Here is a 22,500-nt window from a genome sequence, read left to right as displayed (position 1 = left end):
CAGGCACACACTGACTGGCGGGCCCGTTCACCACCACCACCCCCACCACCCCCACTACCACCACCCCCACCACCACCACCGATGCCCACTCCTCACACACTGGCGTCCTCGGGCAAAACAAGAACTTCAATGATGCATTTTGATAATGCACAATATATGTGACTATGTGTGTGTGTGTGTGTGTGTGTGTGTGTGTGTGTGTGTGTGTGTGTGTGTGTGTGTGTGTGTGTGTGTGTGTGTGTGTGTGTGTGTGTGTGTACTGCCCTCCACAACAACAGCAGCAGGAGCAGGAAGCGGGAGTGTCTCATTCCCACTATGCATCACACAACACTCCCGTTCCTCCATGCCTGTTCTTCCACTCCTCTCCTCTCCTCTCTTCCCGCTCTTCCTCCTGTTTCTCCTCCTCCTCCTGCTGCTGCTGCTGCTCACATTTTTCAGCACCACCTTGCCGCCCATAACAGTGTGGCCCATTACGCCTCGCTTGCTCTTCTCACGCCCCATTTTCCCAGCCCAGGTCCCCGCAGCCCATCCACCACACAGGACCGGCCCCGCGCCACGCTGCCGGTAATGCTGCCCAAGATGTAACTTTGTTGGCTCATTTAGTTCAAGTGTAGGAGACTCATGTGGCGCGGAGGACTTGACACATTCTCTCTCTCTCTCTCTCTCTCTCTCTCTCTCTCTCTCTCTCTCTCTCTCTCTTGCATTCTTCCACCACTACAACCAGCACCACTACCACCACCATCACTACCACTACCACCACCACCACCACCTTGGCCTGTTGTTTCTCCCACCTCCCCTGGTCCAGTTCAACACATATCACTCATAGCTCTGATGGACGAGGCGGGGAGCGAGCGTCCGTCCGTCCTTTCTGTTTCGTATTGTGATCCCGTTCGAATGCAAGACTACACAAAAAAAGTATATAAAGATGTAGTGTTTTCTTATTTTGTCCTTTCTTGCTTTCTTTTTTTATTTGTTTGTTTTATGGTGAAGGAAAGCGCAAAGAAACGCAACGAAAACTGTTAAGGTGCCACTGTGGAATAGAAAAAGAAACGAAAGAAATAAAAAAAAAAGAAAAAAAAAAAATAAGGATATAATCTGTTTCTGTCTGTCTCTCTGTCTCTCCGTCTCTCTCTCTCTCTCTCTCTCTCTCTCTCTCTCTCTCTCTCTCTCTCTCTCTCTCTCTCCCCTACCGTGGCTGGTAATGTTCCCAAGTGTATGCAATGGATAAAGATTTTTTTTTTTTAAACATTTGTAACATTCAGAGAAAAAATGTATAAAATATGACGTAGAAGTGAATTATAGATCGTATTTGTCTCTTAAAGTTATACATATGAATTACAAATGACACACACACACACACACACACACACAGAGAGAGAGAGAGAGAGAGAGAGAGAGAGAGAGAGAGAGAGAGAGAGAGAGAGAGAGAGAGAGAGAGAGAGAGAGAGAGAGAGAGAGAGAGAGAGAGAGAGAGAGAGAGAGAGAGAGAGAGAGAGAGAGAGAGAGAGAGAGAGAGAGAGAGAGAGAGAGAGAGAGAGAGAGAGAGAGAGAGAGAGAGAGAGAGAGAGAGAGAGAGAGAGAGAGAGAGAGAGAGAGAGAGAGCTTGGAAATGATGAATATTATATGAACATGCGAACAAAACAGGGGAAAAGAGCGTTGTATTAAGTCTACGGATGTTGGTTGCCACATTTAACTAACTAGTGGCGGGCAGTGTGGCGTGATGTTTACGCTGATGAAACAGAGAAACAAACATACAGATAAACAGACAGATAGGTAGACAGATATATAAACAGAGAGATAGACATAAATACAGAGAGACAGACACACAGATAGACGGAGAGATAGACAGAAAAAGATAAAATAAGACTAGTTCAACTATTTTATATTTTTCTTCAAGTAGTATGTGACAGTGTGTATAATTAGAGTACACATGTCAGTGAATGTAGATGATTTACCACAAGTTTCATTTTTCTTCTCCCTCATCCATCTGACCCATGCATATAACTCATCCTTAACCTGTTTTTTTATTATTATTATTATTATTTATACCATTTGGGATTTTCACGGGAATTTATGGGCTAAAGAGGGTACTTTTTGGGGTACCTCCTATCTCAAAGCTCACCCGCTAGGAAACCGTTGCCCCGATTGAGGAAACCCAACCTATACTCGGACCGTGGACAGGATTCGAACCCGTGTGCTTGCAGACCCCTAGGACCCCAAAGCACGCATGGTTCCACTGTACCACTGCGGCACCATCTCTCATCTATCCACCAACCATCCTATCAGTGGTCTAATCTTCCAATCACTTTCCTCACCCACGTAGCCTTAACATCCAGCCCTCCGTTAACCTGTTCTTTCTCTCATATATCCCCCAACTGACCTAATCTATCCAGTCTCCCTATCACTTTCCTCTTCATCTAACCTATACATCTATCCGACATAATCCTTTTCCATCTACCTGTTCTTTTACCTGTTCACTCTCTTACCCCATTGCCTACCTGTCCCATGCACCTGTTAAAACCCATTTCTTTCAAGTTATACCTTCCCTCCCCTACCACTTCCTCAATGCCTAGTACCTCATCCACCTATTCTACCCACCTACCACACCTCCATCCACCCATCCACCATTCCCACCACTCCCCATGTATCACAGTGCCTGGTAACCTGTGATGACTCCCCATTATTCTCTTCCTCTTTTATTTCTCCTCTAATTCCCTCCTGTCTAACCTATCCCCCCCCTTTGCCCTTCCTCTCCCTTCCTTCATTGCCTTTAGTCCCTCCTTCTTCCTATCCCTTCCTTTTTTTTCTATCCATGCTCTGTCCCTTCTCACTTTTCTTTCTGCCTTACTCTCATCTCATTCTCGTTTTCCCTTTCCGTTTATCGTCAAGCATTTTCCCTCTCCCTCTCTCTCTCTCTCTCTCTCTCTCTCTCTCTCTCTCTCTCTCTCCTCCAGTCCTTCCCTTCATTCATTCCTCACGCTCAAAACATCCCAAGATACAAAAATCCACAGCTCGCCCTGGTTCAGTATTCAGGATTCAGGAAGTGGTGTCCTGGCGGGGCAAGGCGGGGCGGGACTGGATGGGGCGGGACGGGGCGGAACGGGGCGGGACTGGGTGAGGCGAGGGGAGGGTTGGGTTGCGGTGGTCACTAACGATGCCATTAGCCACTTAGAGGTCACAGGGTCGTTGTCCAGGTGCCGGCGACTAAGGCATTTAATTAGGCGCAGGTATGATCCCTCTCTCTCTCTCTCTCTCTCTCTCTCTCTCTCTCTCTCTCTCTCTCTCTCTCTCTCTCTCTCTCTCTCTCTCTCTCTCTGTCGGTTCACTCTTTTCCTTCTATCTATTCCTCTCTTTATCTGTTTCTTTTCTTCCTCTCCTTACTTCCTTGCTTCCTTCCTGCCATCTCTCATTTTCTCTCTTCCTCTCTCCTTTCTTCTATCTCTTCTTTCTTCATTGTCTCTCTCTCTCTCTCTCTCTCTCTCTCTCTCTCTCTCTCTCTCTCTCTCTGGGACCCTCCAAACTTCCATTATTCCTCTCCCCTCTTTTTTCAGCCTCCCTCTCTTTATTTTTTTCCTCTTTTACTTTTACCATTCCCGGTTCCCTCTTCTGAACCACGCTGCTCCCCACCTTCCCTTCCCTTCCCTTCCCTTCCCTTCCCTCTCTCTCTCTCTCTACTCGGCCCCTCCATCGCTCGCCCTCGTTCTCCCTCCTACATATTCCATCACATACTTCTAGCCCGTGTTTCTATCTGCCTACATTCATGAACCGATGTGCTGTACTATACCAGTCGGTGTTTTCCATATACTTTTTTCCTTTACTGGGTTTTGTGCAGGCAGTTGGAGGGAAGCACAGAGGGTGAAAGTATTATAGAAAACGAGGCGTAAAGGGTGAACTACAGTAGATGGTTTGGTGATAAGAGGATGGTTGATGGAGGTGGGTTTGTGGGGTATGTTGGTGTGTGTTAGGGTGAGTTTGTTTGTTATGTAGTGGGGGATGTGAAAGATGAGAAAGAATGGAGTAAGGGGAAGGGGAATGTTGTTTGTTGATGTTGTTGTTGTTGTTGTTTGTGGTGGTGGTGGTGGTGATAAGGAGTAGGATTTTGGTGATGATGATGATGATGATGATGATGATGGTGATAATGATGATGACAAGTGAACATAATGAAGAAGAAGATTAAGCTGAAGATGAATACAAAGTTAGAGATGAAAGTCAAGTTAGAAATAAAGATAAGATTGACGATAACGATGATAATGATAACGAAAGACGCAAGGATCAAAATACACTCAACACACCTCACATCCTCAAGCCTATATGATCCTGCTTTTGTACAGACCAGAATAAAGAACAAACGAGAGGCTGACCTGAACTCAAATGCTCTTATTCACACGTTTAGTCACTCACATTAAAAAGATCACGAATGCCTACACAAACACACTCACACTCACTCTCTCTCTCTCTCTCTCTCTCTCTCTCTCTCTCTCTCTCTCTTGAGTTCCCCGAGCCTCGTGAAGCTTAAAGGGAAGCTGATGGCCTGAATTCACTTGACCGAGAATCAACTTAAGTCTTGTAGTCCCTCATATAATAACTTAATTAATATTTCACACCCAAATTGATGACGTTCTTAGTGAGGACGGACAGCTGCATGGCGACGGTCAGGCCGGGGAGGGGCGATGGATAAGGGGATGAGAGGATGAAGGGACGAGGGGATGAGGGGACAAGTTGAGGAAATGACGATAAGAGATCAGAGGGGTGTTGGGGATGAAGGAAGGAGGTATGAGGTGGGAGAAGGGATGATAGAGTAAGGGGAAAAGAGGAAAAGGGACCAGGGTTGAGGAAATGAAGAGATGAGGATATGACGAGAAGGAATCAGAAGGTTGGGGATGAGAGAGAGAGAGAGAGAGAGAGAGAGAGAGAGAGAGAGAGAGAGAGAGAGAGAGAGAGAGAGAGAGGTGTGAGGTGTGCAAAGGGATGAGAGGGCAAGGAGAAAGTGGGAAGGGGAAAGAATGAGAGGAGAAGGGGTGAGGGGCTAGAGAGCGAGGGGTCTAGTGGTATCGCAGGGGTTGAGGTGCCGGGTTACGCCATATGTCACTACTTTACTGCTCACAAATCCATGCAGTTTTCACACATACGAGGAGTCCAAGTGTCTCTCTCATTCGCGGCTGTGTAAAAGTGCCGGTTTTTCCTCGAGTTCAGCTAATTAATGGAGGAAAGTTTTTCAGTACACTTTCTCCAAGCGTCATGTCACATAGGTCAGTGGATCTCATGTCTATGCGTTGAACTGAACAGGTCAGCTTTCATGGAATCTCTTTTAATATTATTTTTGGGGGAACATATTTCTTCTCTCTCTCTTTGTTTCATTTCTTTATATTTACCGTTACACTCCATGACACGTAAAACTACCTAATGGAAGTAAAAGAATAGATATTAATGCAGAACTAATCAACTGCTTCGTATTGAGGATGATTGCTTCCTCCAGACTGTGAATGGAAGTTAAACAACCACAAGGGTCATGGAAAAGATGCAAGCCTTTATAACACACTTATCTCATCAGGGATATTAGTCACCCTTTCGTCGATGTCTTATTCCCAACGATGATGCAGAAATCCTCCTTAAACTCAATGAATACGTATATAAATATATAAACAAGCAGAAAACCAACAAACCCCATTAGCTTACACTACGCTAAGTTAAAATGTAATCAAGATATAACGCCAAGACGTTTGAGAATACTGCTCTAGTAATGAAGTGTGCATGAGGTGTGTTGCTGCAGCGACGGGTGTTTCCTGGGTTCATGGAGAGGTGGGAGTCTGTGCTCCTCGCCGCCCACGTCTATGCTGGAGGACGAACTGTCTCGGCGAGCGTCATGGCAACCAGGATGCGTCGTGGTGCTCATCTGTCCGCTACGATCGTACAATTCCTGGAGACATGGCAGGAAGTGCGGCCACCAACGATTGTTTGTGTCTCTGTTTTTGTTGTGGTGGTAATGGCAGTGGTGGAGGGGGAGGTAGAGGTGTCGGTGCATGCTTCCATGTGTCATGAGGTGTGCACTGAACCTTAGGTCGAAATGATCTTAAGTTCGTTGTCCTCTCGTTAGTGTTTAAGGTTGTAGTATCAAAAATCTATCTCGCATGATCATAATATGCTCCAGTGTATGTATCACTTAAAGCTTTAGAAGGTTTGCATGATTTCAATACTAATTCAACCGAAACTGTATCATCACTCGGATAAAACATCATGAAAACTTTACCTTATAAAATAACTCTTTACCTTATGAAATAATGTGAGAACAGAGTTAGAATTTAAGAATACCATCGTGTTAGTCATCAGGTATCCTCTAGCACCACACTGGTCAGCAGGAGCCAGACAAGTTCCCTGTCAGGTCCCTTTCATCCCTGCTTTGGTCTGTGCCCAAATGTCTTCAAGGGTCACAATGATATCAACGATATCAACGAAATCTCAAGGCCACACTCTCAAACACCTTCGTGCCTAATCTCAACAGGTATTAACCCCTTCAGTATCAGGACACGTTTTCATATTCACTCTGCTTACTATTTTGCGATTTTATACAGCTTCAGAGACTTGTGTAATGGTTAAAATAGTGAAGATTGTGGCCATTAATCTTCTCTCCTCCACTGACCACTCCTAATGTCAATAAAATCGTCTAATTACACCCAAAAATCATAGTAAAAAGCGTCTAAGTACTGAAAGGGTTAACAGGCTCTAGTGTGAATTGTGGGGTTTCAAGATAGAGCCTTTTAAATGTAATGGATGTGCGGACAGAGCTGCTCCAGAATATAGTCCTTAAGCATTATATTGGCATGGGCCGGTCAGGTATAATACGTCCCTCCCACACTCCAATATCCTGAGTTCTTTGAGGCTGCTGACCACGGCAAGAGCAGGTATAATATGGGCTGCCTCCCGATCCCCCTGTCTCTCCTAAGCTCTCTCTCTCTCTCTCTCTCTCTCTCTCTCTCTCTCTCTCATGTGGGTGGTAAGAAGAGTGACGGAAGCATACAAGGTGAAGGGTGGATGGATATATTCCTAGACGAAAAACGTAAGATTTCAAGAAGCGCACACACACACACACACACACACACACACACACACACACACACACACACACACACACACACACACACACACACACACACACACACACACACACACACACACACACACACACACACACACACACACACACACACACACACACACACACACACACACACACACACACACACACACACACACACACACACACACACAAAGAATCCTGTGTGTGTGTGTGTGTGTGTGTGTGTGTGTGTGTGTGTGTGTGTGTGTGTGTGTGTTGTAGGCAGTGAGGGGTAGGAGCGGACAGCCAGTCACAGCCGCGCACCGCCCCCTTTAATGATGTACCTGGGAAACCTCCTCAGTGCAGGTATTATCCCGCCTATCATTGACACGGTGCGCCTTCTGTCCTGCCCTCCCTTGCCCTGGCCTTTTTATGTGTAATTCACCTCGGTCGGCTGCTGGTCACCCAGCCAGTCTTCCCATTACGGAGCGAGCTCAGAGCTCATAGATCGATCTTCGGGTAGGACTGAGACCACATCAACACACAACACACACCGGGAAAGCGAGGCTACAACCCCTCGAATTACATCCCGTACCTATTTACTGCTAGGTGAACAGGGGCCACACATTAAGAGGCTTGCCCATTTGCCTCGCCGCTTACCGGGACTCGAACCCGGGCCTCTCGAATGTGAGTCGAGCGTGCTAACCACTACACTACGCGGTGTGTGTGTGTGTGTGTGTGTGTGTGTGTGTGTGTGTGTGTGTGTGTGTGTGTGTGTGTGTTTGATCGAATAACTTGTCCTTAATTAATTAGATTGCCTTCGATAACTACCTTGATTCTCTCTCTCTCTCTCTCTCTCTCTCTCTCTCTCTCTCTCTCTCTCTCTCTCTCTCTCTCTCTCTTTATCATACATCACAAAACCTACATGGGGAAGAGAAAAACCTGTTCATCACCGATACTACATACATACAACCGCCCTATTAGTGAGTCAATGGATCAACCCTCATCTTCTAATTCTATATCATAAAACAGCACCTCCACCAAGAGTCCCTAGACACATAATTGGTGGCAGCGGTCGAATACGAGTCTGCGACTTCTTGGCGGAGAATATTGAAGCGAAAGGTTGGCACGTGAAGAGAAGAGCGGTCTTTTGGAAGGAGGCGATGAGGTGATATCAAAGAGGATGGCTATCAAGTCCAATAGCAACACCAAGGCAAACCATCCCGTTCTGCCCTATCTCTTCCTCCCTTTCTCCCTCTCTCCCTCTCGCCTCTCTCTCTCCCATCTGTAGACTGATTGCCTCTTCTATACAGAGATTGCTGCGCCGCCGCTGACGTACTTGATCATAAAAATCTGAAAAGGATGTGGCTTAGAGAGAGAGAGAAGAGAGAGAGAGAGAGAGAGAGAGAGAGAGAGAGAGAGAGAGAGAGAGAGAGAGAGAGAGAGAGAGAGAGAGAGAGAGAGAGAGAGAGAGAGAGAGAGAGAGAGAGAGAGAGAGAGAGAGAGAGAGAGAGAGAGAGAGAGAGAGAGAGAGAGAGAGAGAGAGAGAGAGAGAGAGAGAGAGAGAGAGAGAGAGAGAGAGAGAGAGAGAGAGAGAGATCACAGGACTCATCAGTTGTTAACAAGGATATCTGTTTAGCTATTTACTCATACCTCATACTACTACGTCTCGAAGGATAGGATATACACAAACCAGAAACACGGCCAGACAGACAGACAGATTGATGGATTAATAATTGACTGACAAACCAATTGACTGACTAACTGACAAACTAACTGACTGACTGGCTGACTAACTGACTAGCTGACTAACTGACTGACTGACTGAGAAAGGAGGTGAAAAAACGCAGAACCAGAAAGATAGGCAACACACACACACACACACACACACACACACACACACACACACACACACACACACACACACACACACACACACACACACACACACACACACACACACACACACACACACACACACACACACACACACACACACACACACACACACACACACACAGACGCAGGTGGTATGATCGTTTAAAGAATGCTTCACTTGGAATGTACGTGGCCATCTACCTCTCATAGGTGAGAGGTCACGCGTGAGCTGAGGAGAGGAGAGGGAGAGTAAGGGAAAGAGAGATGAGAAGACGAGAGAAGAGGAGAAGAGAGGAGAAGGGAACGATTTGAAAACAACGAGAAACCAAAAGGAAGGGGAAGAGGAGGGAATACAAAGAAATACAAAGGAAAGCCAAGAGGAAGAAGAATAAGTAATCGTAGTAGTAGTAGTAGTAGTAGTAGTAGTAGTAGTAATAGCAATAGAAGAGGTAGTAGTAGTCGTAGTCGTAGTAGTGCTTGAAGGAGGAGGAGGAGGAGGAGGAGGAGGAGGAGGAGGAGGAGGAGGAGGAGGAGGAGGAGGAGGAGGAGGAGGAGGAGGAGGAGGAGGAGGAGGAGGAGGAGGAGGAGGAGAGAAGGATGAAGACGAGAGGAAAAAAACACGACTAATAAAAAACATACCGAAAGACGAAAATCAGGAAGGAAAAAAAACACGAAGATGAAAGAAACAGAGTCACGACACAAACAAATGGATAAAAGAAGAAAGAAAGCTCAACACAAGGAACGTGTACCGAGAGGCAGTTGGCTGAGAACAATGAATAGAAAAAAATAAATGCAAATGGGGGACTTTGAGATGATAATTAATGCTGATTTCTCGTACAAAGAATAAATGTGGGCCTCGAAAAATATAACACGAGCCTGCAGAAAGAATAATTAAGGGAGGAATTTGTGTGAAGGTGAAACGTTGCTCAGAATTTAATGTTTAAAATAGGACAAGTTAGGTTGGGTTAAGGTGGCACGTGACAGTATCTTCCATTGCTATTTTCACGTTATTTTCTTATGTTTTCTTATCCAGCCTTCCCCCTGTCTTAACCTGCATCTTTCATTAATATTCTCATGTTTTTTTCTTTGTTTTCCTTATCCTGCCTTCCCCTGTCTTAATTAACCCTTCCTGCCCAGCCTTCCCCAGTCATACCATGCCTCACTCCACCTAATCTCTACCATTCCCTATCTAGTCCTGTCTTTCCATGCCTTACCCTCTCCCTTATCTCTGCCATTCCCTACCTCTCCCTGTCGTGGCCCTCAGAGAACACGATGAAATTAAAAGGAAGAACAAATAGCAGGAAATATTTTAGCCACCACAATATCATGAAAATCTACACTATCTAATTTGAACTAAGCCATGAAGGGTAATAAGGCTGGGGCTCTGAAACTCTTTGCTTTATCTCCACTGCTATTTTTAAACATCTCAAGTGTATTTTTTCTTATTATTAACCCCATGACACGTGTCCATATTCATTCTGCTTACTCTTCGGCGATTTTGTACAGCTTCAGAAATTTATGTGGGGGATTGAAATAGTGAGGACTGTGGCCATTAATCTTCTTACCTCCATAGACCCTTCCTAATGTCAATAAAATGGTCTAATCGTACACAAATTTCAAGGTAAAAATGTGTTCCAGTACTGAAGGGGTTAAGTTGGAAATATTGTTACTCTGTTACTAAAACCATAAACACACACACACACACACACACACACACACACACACACACACACACACACACACACATTTTAAAAACACTTGTAACTTCAACTGGAGACTTTGAAGTGAAGTGCAGGTGTGGAGCAGATGTGTTTCAGAATATGATCCTAAGGAATGAAGGATGGCAGCGGAGCAAATGAATTAGCAGAGGGATGGCTGGGGTGGCTTGCAGGTGTGTGGGAGAAGGACAGGTGTGATGGGTCGAGGATTTACCCGTGAGTGAAGTGTGATAAATTGTACGTCACACACAAGTAAAAGAAAAAAAAAACAATAAATGCAGTAAGGAAATATGATAGATTTACGTCTCCCTAAGCCCACCTGTCCTTCTGGTGCTCTTATTGTGTATGTAGAGGGGGCGAGAGTAAACAAGGCTATATACTGTTCAAGATGATTTGGCTCGAATATTTTCTTGGTGAGAGTAGCGCTTGTTGTTCTTATTCTATTTAAACAAGTCAGTGAATGAATAAATGAATTGGTGAATATGTGTGTGAATAAGTAACACTACCGATGCTAAGATGTTTGAGTAACAGGAAAGACCAAATGAATTAATAAATAAAAATTCCACATTACGGTTTGTCATTCGTCACACGCACACACACACACACACACACACACACACACACACACACACACACACACACACACACATATTACGCCTTAGACATAGCAAGAAAATACTAATAAAAAAATTAATGAAAAAAGATTGAGGAAAGATGAGTGGGTGTTTTGTAGCTGCTCTTCCCATTCCCCCCTCCCGTCTCCTCCTACTCCTCATCCTCTCTCTCTCTCTCTCTCTCTCTCTCTCTCTCTCTCTCTCACGGCTGAAGAAGATAGCACCGTGCAACAGGCAGAGAGAGAGAGAGAGAGAGAGAGAGAGAGAGAGAGAGAGAGAGAGAGAGAGAGTTACTATAGACTGAAAAAAAAATCCAAACACTTTTAGCGGTAATAAATTGTTTAAAAGCACACACACACACACACACACACACACACAGCAACAATAACAACAACAACCGTGACCATACACAAAGTAATAACAGAGAGGGAAGATATGGTTAAGTAAAAGTAAGGCAAGGTAATGTAAGGTAAGGTTAGGGAAGGAAAGATAAGATAAAGTAAGGTAAGGTGAGGTAAGGAACGGTAAGGTAAGGTAAGGTAAGACAAGGTAAGGCGAAGTAAACTGAATTAACATACCATAACCTAGCCTGGCTCATCAAAAGTGTAGGTAGGAAGGGATTTTCAGACGAGTCCACAACTAAATCCAACCCACATAATATCTCTTTTCTCCGTATCAGTCAACACTTGTGACGGCGGACTAATTTGCCTCTACTGTAACAAAACACTCAACAAACACACTCTCTCTTTTCCTATCGATGATCACACTGATAAATACTGAGTAAGCTGCCCCCTCCTTAACACATGATCGCCTTTAAAACATTACACACACACACACACACACACACACACACACACACACACACACACACACATGATAAGTTCCTTTCTGCTTACATGCCCGTGTCAGAGTCCTCATAGACCATCCTAAACACGGACCTTGCTTCACGTAATCCCCCGTTCCTTCCCTCCCTCCCTGTCCTTCCTGTCTCCGATGCTTCTACGTGTTAAATTCCTAAAACTGCTTCATTAACACGAGTCTTGCTTGATATTTGCCTCTCAGTCCTTGCCCTCTTCTTCATTCTCTTCGGCTACAGTACATTTTGCTTGTTATTCCCTCGTGTTATCTTTCTGGTCACGCTGCGTTGTTTGTTTACTCTTTAGATAACTTATTCACGAGTTTCGGTTAGTATGTACTCTTTAATCTCTTCTTTCCCTTCCTTCCCTTCTTCAGCTACGATAAAAGATCAGTGGTAATCTTTTCAAATTACATATTCATCCCTCTGCCTGCTCCCCCTATCTATCTGTGACGCCTCGTGTACCCCAAGGGGATGGCTACGGCTTAAGAGACTCTACTTCTCCCTATCCAAACACTCCCTCTTTTCTTCTCCCACGGTTCAGTCTCTACAAACAGTCCCTTCACACATGCAGTCCTCTCTTTGATTGCTCCAGCGTTCAGTCTCCATACAAATTACTTTCACACATATATTCATCTCTTTTACTTTTTTTTTTTTTCCTCCCACAGTTCATATACAAACAGTTCTTCCTTGCATGCACTTCTCTACTCTATCCGTGACTATTGCTACGCACCCCCGGCATGCACAGAAGCAGGCACAGGCTACTTACTCCTCGCTCTTGACGGAGACATTGTCCTTGAGAGATTGCGACGACGAACAGCTGCTCCCCATTGTTGACTGTCACGGCGAGAGTGGTCGAGAGCTTCTCAAAATCCGCCACCCGCTGCTTCACGTTTCCTCTTCTTCTTCGTCTTCTTTCTTCTTGTTCTTCTTCCTCTTCTTGGATTCTTATTTTTATTGTTTCAGCACTATTTTTTTTTCTATTTGATGTTTCTTCTTTCTGTTGTTCTTCTTTTCTTCTTCTTTTGTTGTTCTTTACACTATCTGTTTCTGCCACGTCTTTGTTTTTCTGTTTTTTTTTTTTTTTCCTTCTCTCTCCGCTTTGGTTTTTATTTTTGCGTGTTCTCTTACAATATTTTCCTCTTCGTTAATATTTTCTTTTATTCTTATACATGTGATTTGATAAAGATTCTTCTAAGCTTTATTTTTTTTTTTTTTCTTCTTTAGCTTTTGATTCTATTACTGTATATATCTAGTTATTTCTCTGTTTACTTCCTGATTTTTTGTTTGGTTACACCCTCTCACTCTCCCTCTCTTACTGTGTTCCTCAATATTCTATTCTTTTTGTCTTTCGTCGTGTGAGATTCAAGCTTGTGTGACTTCAAGGTACGTCTGACGATCTCTGTTCTTATAGTGAGGCCTGCTTTGGTTTCCCTTGTAGTAAACACGTTCCTTTCCTCAACCTCGTGTACTGCATGCTGTTCTCGGAAGCCACTTTAACTTTAACGCCCTAAAACCGGCTCGTCCTGATCTCTGTTTCCTGGTGTGCATATACTTTTGTCACTTGGCCAATTGTAATTCTTTTCTTTCCTTTTTTGTTTTGTTTTATGATCTTCACTTGTTCCCGTCTGCTGACCTTTTCTGACAGTTTATTGTTTTTCTTTTCTTTCCAATAACGTTTTGCCTCAGAAAAATTCAGTCATTCTTGCAAAACTAATAATGCGCTTGTTTTACGTGACAAACAGTTAGGTACTTTTCTTCCTTCACAATATAATCAAAGTTTTTTTTTTTCAATAGTTAAAACCTCTATTTTCACACACCACGTGACATGCAGACTTCATTTAGCCTCTATCACCTCTTCACGGCAGTCGCGAGGCAGCTAAGACCCCTTATAAAGGTCTCACGTTTGACCAGACTCTTATGTGCAGTCCTCGTGTGTCTCCTCTGCCCGGCTGGAGGGGGCGGGAGTGCAAGAGGCTACGTCAAGGGTATTAGAAGCGCCTTGTGAATGTTAGGTGGAAGACAAGTTTGATCCCCTAGCGTGGAGTGGTCTGTGCATGGCGCGTGGCTGGTCTTGCTGTGCTGGTGTGCCGCGGCGAGACTCAGGAAGACGATGGCAATACTGATAAGGTGATGCGCCTCTTGATTCGGGTGAGCAGTGGTTTGTTTCGTTACCGGTTGACGCCACTAACGTAGCTTATCAGAGGTTAACAGTAACAGTGCAGCGTTCAACGTCAGTGCCTCGTCCGACAACACCGGTGCTATACTACTGGTGAACTAATACTACTAGTCTGAGTACCCTTATTCCCTCGTAGCACTTCTATCCTCATCACACACACCACGACTAACTGATACAGAAGACTTTAAATTCGATCAACAGTTTCTCTCGTTTTGGCACTTGGATACTAGTAATACTGCTTTCAATCGGAGGAGTTAACTGTCAACGTCTGTGGGGTTTGATCCTGTCCGTGGCGCCAAGGCTGTCTGTCACGCTGCCCTGGACCCCTGGACTCACGCCGCCTGGAAGAACACTCTGAAGCAACTTTCACGCCTCGGTTTCAGTTTCTTCAGCTTCGTATTTGTCGTCTTGTTATAGTACGTGAAGTTCAGTTTGGCACAGTCAGCCGTCCAGAAGGAGTGTCAGCTGAGGTGTGCTGACATCCAGGTGAGGACAGTCATAGGTCGCGGGATTGGAAAGGAAGACGAAACGCGTGGGCACCTTTTTGTACCACTTGTGTCTTCATGGCGTCACGAAGGGAGTGTTCTGCACGCTGCTGCCCCGCACCCTTGCTCCTGCTCCTGATGTTGCTGCTGCTGCTGCCGTCAGTGGTATGGAGGCCCCGGGGTGGATAGTGCTGCAGCCGCCGGCCGCCTGACCACTGCTGAGGCGATGCTGCCGCTGATTCTGGCCCTGCGATCCCGTGAGTATGGTGAGTGCGTTGCAGGTCGGGAGGCGGAATAGGCGCACCCTTCAACATGCGCAGACGACTCCTGGCATGCGCGGGACGTGTTTGGTTTGGCGCATCGAGTGACACACGGTTCCTGCAGCAGCCCAGAACACGGCCAGGGGCACCCGGCGACTTACGGCCCGAACACTGCTTGCTGGCGGCGACAATGACGCCTCTCACTCACCACGCCACCCACCACCTGCAAGTGCACCTCGCGAACTGCCCGGTGAGTTCGACTATCTTGTATCGCAGCCTCGAGTGTTACAGGAATAGGAAATTACTACAGCATGCTGAGTGAAAGTGATGTTCCCACTCTGGCACAGCGTAGGTCAGGACTGTGGCGGTGAGATTGCCGTGGGTTGTGTGGGCTGTGTATGGGCAGGGGTCAAGGGGGATTGTGGGAGGTGGAGGTCAGTAGTGGGCAATGACACAGTTTAGATGGCCGTGAGTCTGACAGCGGCGAGTATTAAAGGAAAAATTATATCTCGAAACCACCAGATCAGAACTAAACTGGCGGTGTGGGTTTCAGTCTAACGTTACTGAAGAATGGAGCATCAAGTATGAACGTCAGTCAGATAATATGGTCTGAAGAATGAAGGGAGGAGTCAGCAACACAATGAGCAATTTGGTGGTCACTCAATAACCATAAGACAGATAAATGAACCTTTGAAAATGTGTAAGGACTTGTACAGGAAAATTTAGTTTCAGATTAGGCAAAAAGAAATACTATTGTCATGGTGTGTGTGTGTGTGTGTGTGTGTGTGTGTGTGAGTGAGTGTGCGTTTGTGACGTGGGGGAGAAAATGGTTCCACACCGGTGTTTCTGGGGTGTTGGACAGGGCGGGGCGGAGCGGGGCGGAGCAGGGCAGGGCGGGGCGGGGCAGGTTGGGGTTGGGTTGGAGGGAGGTGTTGCGTCAGGAAAGCATCAACCCCCAGCAAATAAGATCTTGCTCCCGTCAGTTTAGGTTTGTCGTGATGTCATAAACAGCACACGACTCTTACCGCCCACTCATGTCAGGGAAATGAGGGCGGGGAGAGACAGGCGTGGGCGGCAGGCAGGAGTATTGGCTGGGCTTGGGAGGGGAGGAGGTGACTAGGCACAGGTATGAGGGGCTGACAGGTAAAGGGTTGGTGAGGAAGTTGAATTAACACTGAATTTACTGCCTAATTCATCAGTTAACATCCACTTGCGCTTGGTGGGTGGCGAGACGAGGACTGCCCTGCGATCACGGATATCGATCGGTAGTCAATCTCGATAAACGTTCACAAGTTTTTAATCGTGGCGGTAAATGTCACTGGATCATTTCGCGCCTCTCTCCCCGCTGTGCCTGAGTGGCGGTGGTACTTATGCACGAGGCTGCTGAAGTCAATAATACAACTTACGAATATTTATTTACGGCAATGGATAAAGTTCTTCCTCTTTCACCAGCATATACAAATCGTGCTTTCTTATCAATTTAACAGTTAATAATCGTCATTGCAACACACACACAAGTCGCGAGGATCTATAGCTGCTACGTGAGGCGCAAGACGAGGCGTGAAGGGCAAGGCAGGGTGGCGGGAGAGCGGAGATGGTGGTTGTGGTGGTGGCAACTATGATGCTGGTAAGGTCCTGACGGGGGCGCGGCAATAAGAACCATATAAGCTGGACTGTAGCCTTTGCGTCGCTACTCAGGCGGTCTTAGCACGCTATGGAACCCACTGCGAACTTCAACAGGAGTGTGTGAGGGATGCGAGATGGCGGGTGGGCTGTGGGTTGCTGGGTGGTGCTCTGGAGGGCGGCACCGAGGAGGAGTTTGTAGTCAGAACTTGGTCTAGAGGCAGTTGACTTGTAAATATAATACGTGCTGCGGAATACCAGTAGCGGTGATAACGAGGGTAGCTGCCGAGATGGGCCTGCTGGTGGGAGCGGCGGGGCGAGGCCAGGGCGTGCAGGGGCGTGGTGGTGGCGGTGATAGCGGTGGTGGTGGTGGTGGTGGTGGTGGTGGGCGTGCGTGGTGACACTCACGAGGAGGGAGACCCGAGGATCCGCCCACGACTCCTGGAAAGACATGATGAGCCAATTTAACCAAGTAATTGTGTGTGTGTGTGTGTGTGTGTGTGTGTGTGTGTGTGTGTGTGTGTGTGTGTGTGTGTGTGTGTGTGTGTGTGTGTGTGTGTGTTCCTAACTGCAGGCTTCATCTACTGGTAATGTATGAATAATATATAGATGCAACAGTACTAGTAGTAGTAGTAAAAATAGTGGTGGTGGTAACAACAACAATAATAATAATAATAGTAGTAGTAGTAGTAGTAGTAGTAGTAGTAGTAGTAGTAGTAGTAGTAGTAGTAGTAGTAGTAGTAGTAGTTGTTGTTGTTGTTGTTGTTGTTGTTGTTGTTGTTGTTGTTGTTGTTGTTGTTGTTGTAGTAATGGTAGTAGTAGTAGTAGTAGTAGTAGTAGTAGTAGTAGTAGTAGTAGTAGTAGTAGTAGTAGTAGTAGTAGTAGTAGTAGTAGTATTAGTGACAACAACAACAACAACAACAACAACAACAACAATAATAATAATGACAATAATAATAATAATAATAATAATAATGATAATAATAATAATCACTACCACCACCACTACCACCACCATCACCACCACCACCACCACCACCATCATCATCATCATCATCATCACCATTACGAACCTCATCAGAACCCTAATTCCATTCCTTCACGCTTAATAGAATAGAGAGTGACGATGCAATAAGCTACACGCCCACACACCCACACTCCCACACACCCACACTCCCACACACACACACACACACACACACACACACACACACACACACGGCCCGGTAGCTCAGTGGTTAGAGCGCTGGCTTCACAAGCCAGATGACCGGGGTTCGATTCCCCGGCCGGGTGGAGATATTTGGGTGTGTCTCCTTTCACGTGTAGCCCCTGTTCACCTAGCAGTGAGCAGGTACGGGATGTAAATCGAGGAGTTGTGACCTTGTTGTCCCGGTGTGTGGTGTGTGCCTGGTCTCAGGCCTATCCCAAGATCGGAAATAATGAGCTCTGAGCTCGTTCCGTAGGGTAACGTCTGGCTGTCTCGTCAGAGACTGCAGCAGATCAAAACAGTGAATTACACACTTCTAGATTTCGGTGTGACTGTTTTCGAAGGCGCCAAATTACATATAGACGTTCTTCCTCTGCTGTTGTTCTCACACTTATCTTTTTTCCCTCATTCTCAAGCCCACTCTATTAATGTAGTGGTAGTAGTAGTAGTAGCTGTAGTTGTTATTGTTGATGTTGTAGAAATGATAGATATAGTAGTAGTAGTAGTAGTAGTAGTAGTAGTAGTAGTAGTAGTAGTAATAGTAGTACAATGTCCCTCCTTCTCTTTCCGTCTCTTCCTCTCCTAAATACTTTAGCCTTCCCCCATCCCCTACTCAACCGCCCCCCCCTGATAGATAGATAGATAGACATACATACAGATAGATTGATAGATATATAGATAGACTGGTTAGCAAATAGATAGTTATAGATAGATAGTTATAGATAGATAAATAGATAGATAGATAGTAGTAGTAGTAGTAGTAGTAGTAGTAGTAGTAGTAGTAGTAGTAGTCTGGAACTCCCTACCTGCTTCCGTATTTCCAACTTCCTATAACTTGACTTTAAATCATTTAAGAGGGAGGTTTCAAGACGTAGTAGTGGTAGTGGAGGCGGTGATGGTGGTGGTGCATATGGTATTATTAGTAGTAGAAGTAATAGTAGCAAGTCTCACTATCATTATTTACAAAACGGTCCTCAGTGAGCGAGGTGGCGGTGGCGGGGCTTGGAGGCAGCAGCGTCTGGCCACACCTGGGGAGTAGCAGAGTCAACAGCTGAGTGTTTCCGCTAAGAACATTATATTGATGATGCTTTACGGTCACCTAAGCGACAGTAACCCACCATCAGCGCCACCACCACTTTCATCACCATTACCACCATCAAGGCTGCTTCCATCCAGCCCACTCAACAGGAAGATATACCCAAAACGTCAAGCAGTGTTGCATAAGGATATATGTCTGAAAATAATGGAAGCTGCAAGAAGCCATCAGGTCTATAAGTGGCAGTCCCTTCACGAAACACACGTATATCCACATATATGCCTCACCGAAGAATGTATCCAATCTTCTTTTCAAGCTCCCTATTGACTCAGCATTAACAATTTGATTACTGAGTCTATTCCATTTATCTATCAGTCCATTTTTTTATAATATAATTTTTATCAAACATGAGCTATTTTTTTTTTTTTTTCTGTCCTGATTACTGACCTTGAGAATTTAACACCTTTCTTTGAGTGATTAGTACTTAACCTCTTCTTTCAGTTCTTAAAGTCCTCTGATCTCCTTTGAATCTTTTAGTTTTTAGATGAGACAAATCAAGAATGAAGAACATCAAGGCAGCGGAGGAGAGAGTGAGTGACGCGTTTAGAGACTTTTGACCGTGACCGTACAGCTCTACATATCCGGAGGGAGTCATTCACCACAACTGGCCTCAGAGGAGCTCACATGTTCAGTACACCGCCGGGAGGACACGTAACCATCGCAAAGCTGACAAACAAATCTACGTCCAAGCCAGCGAAAAAAAAAAAGTTAAACCACAATTGGCTTCATCCATGCTTCACTTGACTCTGTCCTGCAAAATACACTGGGAAACAGACAAATAGACATAGGTAGATAGATAATGAAACCGATAGATTACGAGACACATAGATGGATAGAGAGATGAACAGAGAGAGAGAGATAAACAGAGAGACAGATATGGGTCGATAGATAAATAGATAGGTAGATAGATGGTTAGATAGATAAACTGATCGACTTAAAGATAAACAGATATTGTATGTGACGCATACATACATACATACAATGATATATAGACAGACAGACAGACAGACAGACAGACAGACAGACAGATAGATAGATAGATAGATAGATAAATAGATAGATAGGTAGATTGACTGACTGACCGATGGATAGATCAAGATGAATGGATGGATAGACAGACAGATGGATAGATGGTTTGACGGATGGGTAGATGTATATAGATAGATAGATAGATAGATAGATACATACATATACAGATAGATAGATAGATAGATAGATAGATAGATAGATAGATACATATACAGATAGATAGATAGATAGATAGATAGATAGATAGATAGATATACAGATAGAAAGACAAATAGACAGATAGATAGATAAACAGATAGACATACATATAGACAGATATAGATAGATAGATATGTAAAAAGATAGATAATTATCGACAGATAGACAGATATGTAATTAGATAGACATAAAAACAGATAGATAGATATACAGATAGACTGGTATGCAAATAGATAGTTATAGATAGATAGATAGATAGATATAGATAGATAGATAGATAGATAGATACATAGATCAATAGATAGATAGATAGACATACATACAGATAGATAGATAGATATATAGATAGACTGGTTAGCAAAGAGATAGTTATAGATAGATAGATAGATAGATAGACATACAGGTAGATAGATAGATAGATAGATAGATAGATATGCAAAGAGATAGTTACATAAACAGATAAATAAATAAATAGATGAACAAATTGACAGATGGATAGACAAAGATAGACAGACAGACAGACAGATAGAAATATTGATAAATAAACACACAGACAGATGTAAACAGATAAATAGGAAGACAAAAATATAAATAGATAAATAAATGGGTAGATGGACATACATACGCGAACTGATAAACGCACAAATACATAGCCAGACAGAAAGATAGACAGACAGAGAGGTAAGACAAACAAACAGATCTCGTGCAATACACAGGTAAAGGTGTGCATGCGAGAGAGTAAGTCAAGCACCTGGAGACACACTGCCATCCTTCACTCACTCTTTCTCTTCACCTGCATCTGTGTAACACCTGTAAGCAACGGAGATTAAGAGATTAGCGTGTGTAACGGTGGTCAGCTCTTCCATACGTCCCGAGAGAGAGAGAGAGAGAGAGAGAGAGAGAGAGAGAGAGAGGGGGGGGGGCGTTGAGTCGGGGATGGGGGAAGGCCAAAGTGTTTAGGAGAGGAAGAGACAGAAAGAGAGGGAGGGACATTGACGTCAGCAAGGTGGGCGGGGCCAGCAGAGCCTCCCCGTCCCCTGCCTCCCCTTCTCCCTCTCCCTGCCACCATACGTCTGCTGGGAAGGGCCGACACGCCCGCCACCACGGCTGCCAACAACATGTGGCACAAAACAACCCTACTGACACCTCATGGCACCTCATGGCATGCACCAACCATAGCATAATGTAACTCTTTCCTCGCATATTGTCCCGTCAGCCGCCCTACTCACCCCCGCATCCTTGTTCGAAACATTGGGTTTGTGACGGAAATGGTTCAAGTTGAGACCAAATCCAGGCTTCTGTTGCAGTGATGGTTAATGGCAGTATGTCACGGACCCTGCTGGTTGCTAGCGCCCTATGGTGCTCATGGTGGATGATGAAGAGGCCTGCGGCTCCTGAATGCACCATAAGAGGAGCGGGAACGTGTTTGGTCGTTTCTGTGGCCTGATTTGTCAGTCCCTGCAGCTCCTCACAACGTCAGGAGAAACCTAATAACATGGTCCATGGAAAAGGCAATCACAGCCTGGCGGTCTCACACACACACACACACACACACACACACACACACACACACACACACCTGCACGGGGCCTGACCACTGCCCAACAAAAGAGAATACTTACGAAAAGCGGAGGCAGCACACACGTGTTGAGTCGTGTGGCGGACAAGATGACGATGATCCCCACGTAGCTGGTGGTTCACAAGTTCCAGAAGGGACGGGACAGATAGCCAACCTCAAGTTACAAGCAACAGTTGGCTAGTTTCCCGCGCAAAAGTCTTCAGGATCCTTCGTGTGGACCAGTGGGCAGCCCAAAATGGCGGCAGAGACTTGAAACTGGGCAGAGCGGGTAGTGCTGGGCAGGCAGGTGTTGGCTGCGGACGCGGTGCTGGTGCGGGGAGACGTGAGGACTCCTGCATCCACTTTGTCACTGCCTTGGCCTGCCCACTACCCGCGCCTGCTGCTGTCTGCCGCTCGCCGACACCGCCAACTCTCCGCCGCACATCAGGACAGACTTGGAACACCCGAGTGCTGTGAAGCTTAGGTTGTTCCCAGTGATAGTGTTCAGCGCGGATGACGGTGTGCAAGGCGATCGTCGGCTCCCTCCTCTCCGTTCTTCATGTTCGAGTAAACAAAACTTGACTCTCACCTCCGTTCAGTTTTACGAGTTGATTTTTACGCGCCTTTGCGGATTACGGACTCGAAATCTTTGTTTATATGAACGAAACAGTTTGCAAAATCGCCCTCGACTTGGAGAGCGTTGCCGGGCATGCTCCAGCCTGTCGTACTCCTGACGGCTCTCACG

At 45.4% G+C, this 22,500-nt stretch overlaps 2 protein-coding genes across 8 annotated transcripts in view; one reads left to right on the top strand and one right to left on the bottom strand.

Annotated features, from left to right (window-relative positions):
- Positions 1-22,500, bottom strand: part of LOC123499789 (NACHT domain- and WD repeat-containing protein 1-like) — a 52,672-nt gene that overhangs the window by 28,900 nt on the left and 1,272 nt on the right. For 5 of the 7 annotated variants that reach the window (XM_045248266.1, XM_045248270.1, XM_045248273.1 and 2 more), the window contains exons 1-2: positions 21,820-22,500; positions 12,890-17,108 (exon numbers count right to left, since the gene is read on the bottom strand). The exon at positions 21,820-22,500 is cut by the window's right edge. In XM_045248266.1, the coding sequence (XP_045104201.1) occupies positions 12,890-12,951 (62 nt within the window). In that variant the 5' untranslated portion in view covers positions 12,952-17,108; positions 21,820-22,500. Of the gene's footprint in view, positions 1-12,889; positions 17,109-18,825; positions 18,903-21,819 lie in introns of all 7 variants that reach the window. The other 2 variants (XM_045248268.1, XM_045248267.1) reach the window with 2 other exon arrangements.
- The window catches only part of LOC123499791, an 11,996-nt gene continuing 11,698 nt past the window's right edge, over positions 22,203-22,500 (top strand). The window contains exon 1 of the mRNA XM_045248274.1: positions 22,203-22,322. Coding sequence (XP_045104209.1) covers positions 22,269-22,322 — 54 coding nt within the window. The 5' untranslated portion in view covers positions 22,203-22,268. The remainder of the gene's footprint in view (positions 22,323-22,500) is intronic.

The sequence above is a fragment of the Portunus trituberculatus genome, chromosome 50 (assembly GCF_017591435.1).
Source record: "Portunus trituberculatus isolate SZX2019 chromosome 50, ASM1759143v1, whole genome shotgun sequence".
Lineage (NCBI taxonomy): Eukaryota > Metazoa > Arthropoda > Malacostraca > Decapoda > Portunidae > Portunus > Portunus trituberculatus.
Note: the sequence above shows the minus strand (reverse complement) of the source record. Positions and strands in the feature narration are given on the sequence as shown.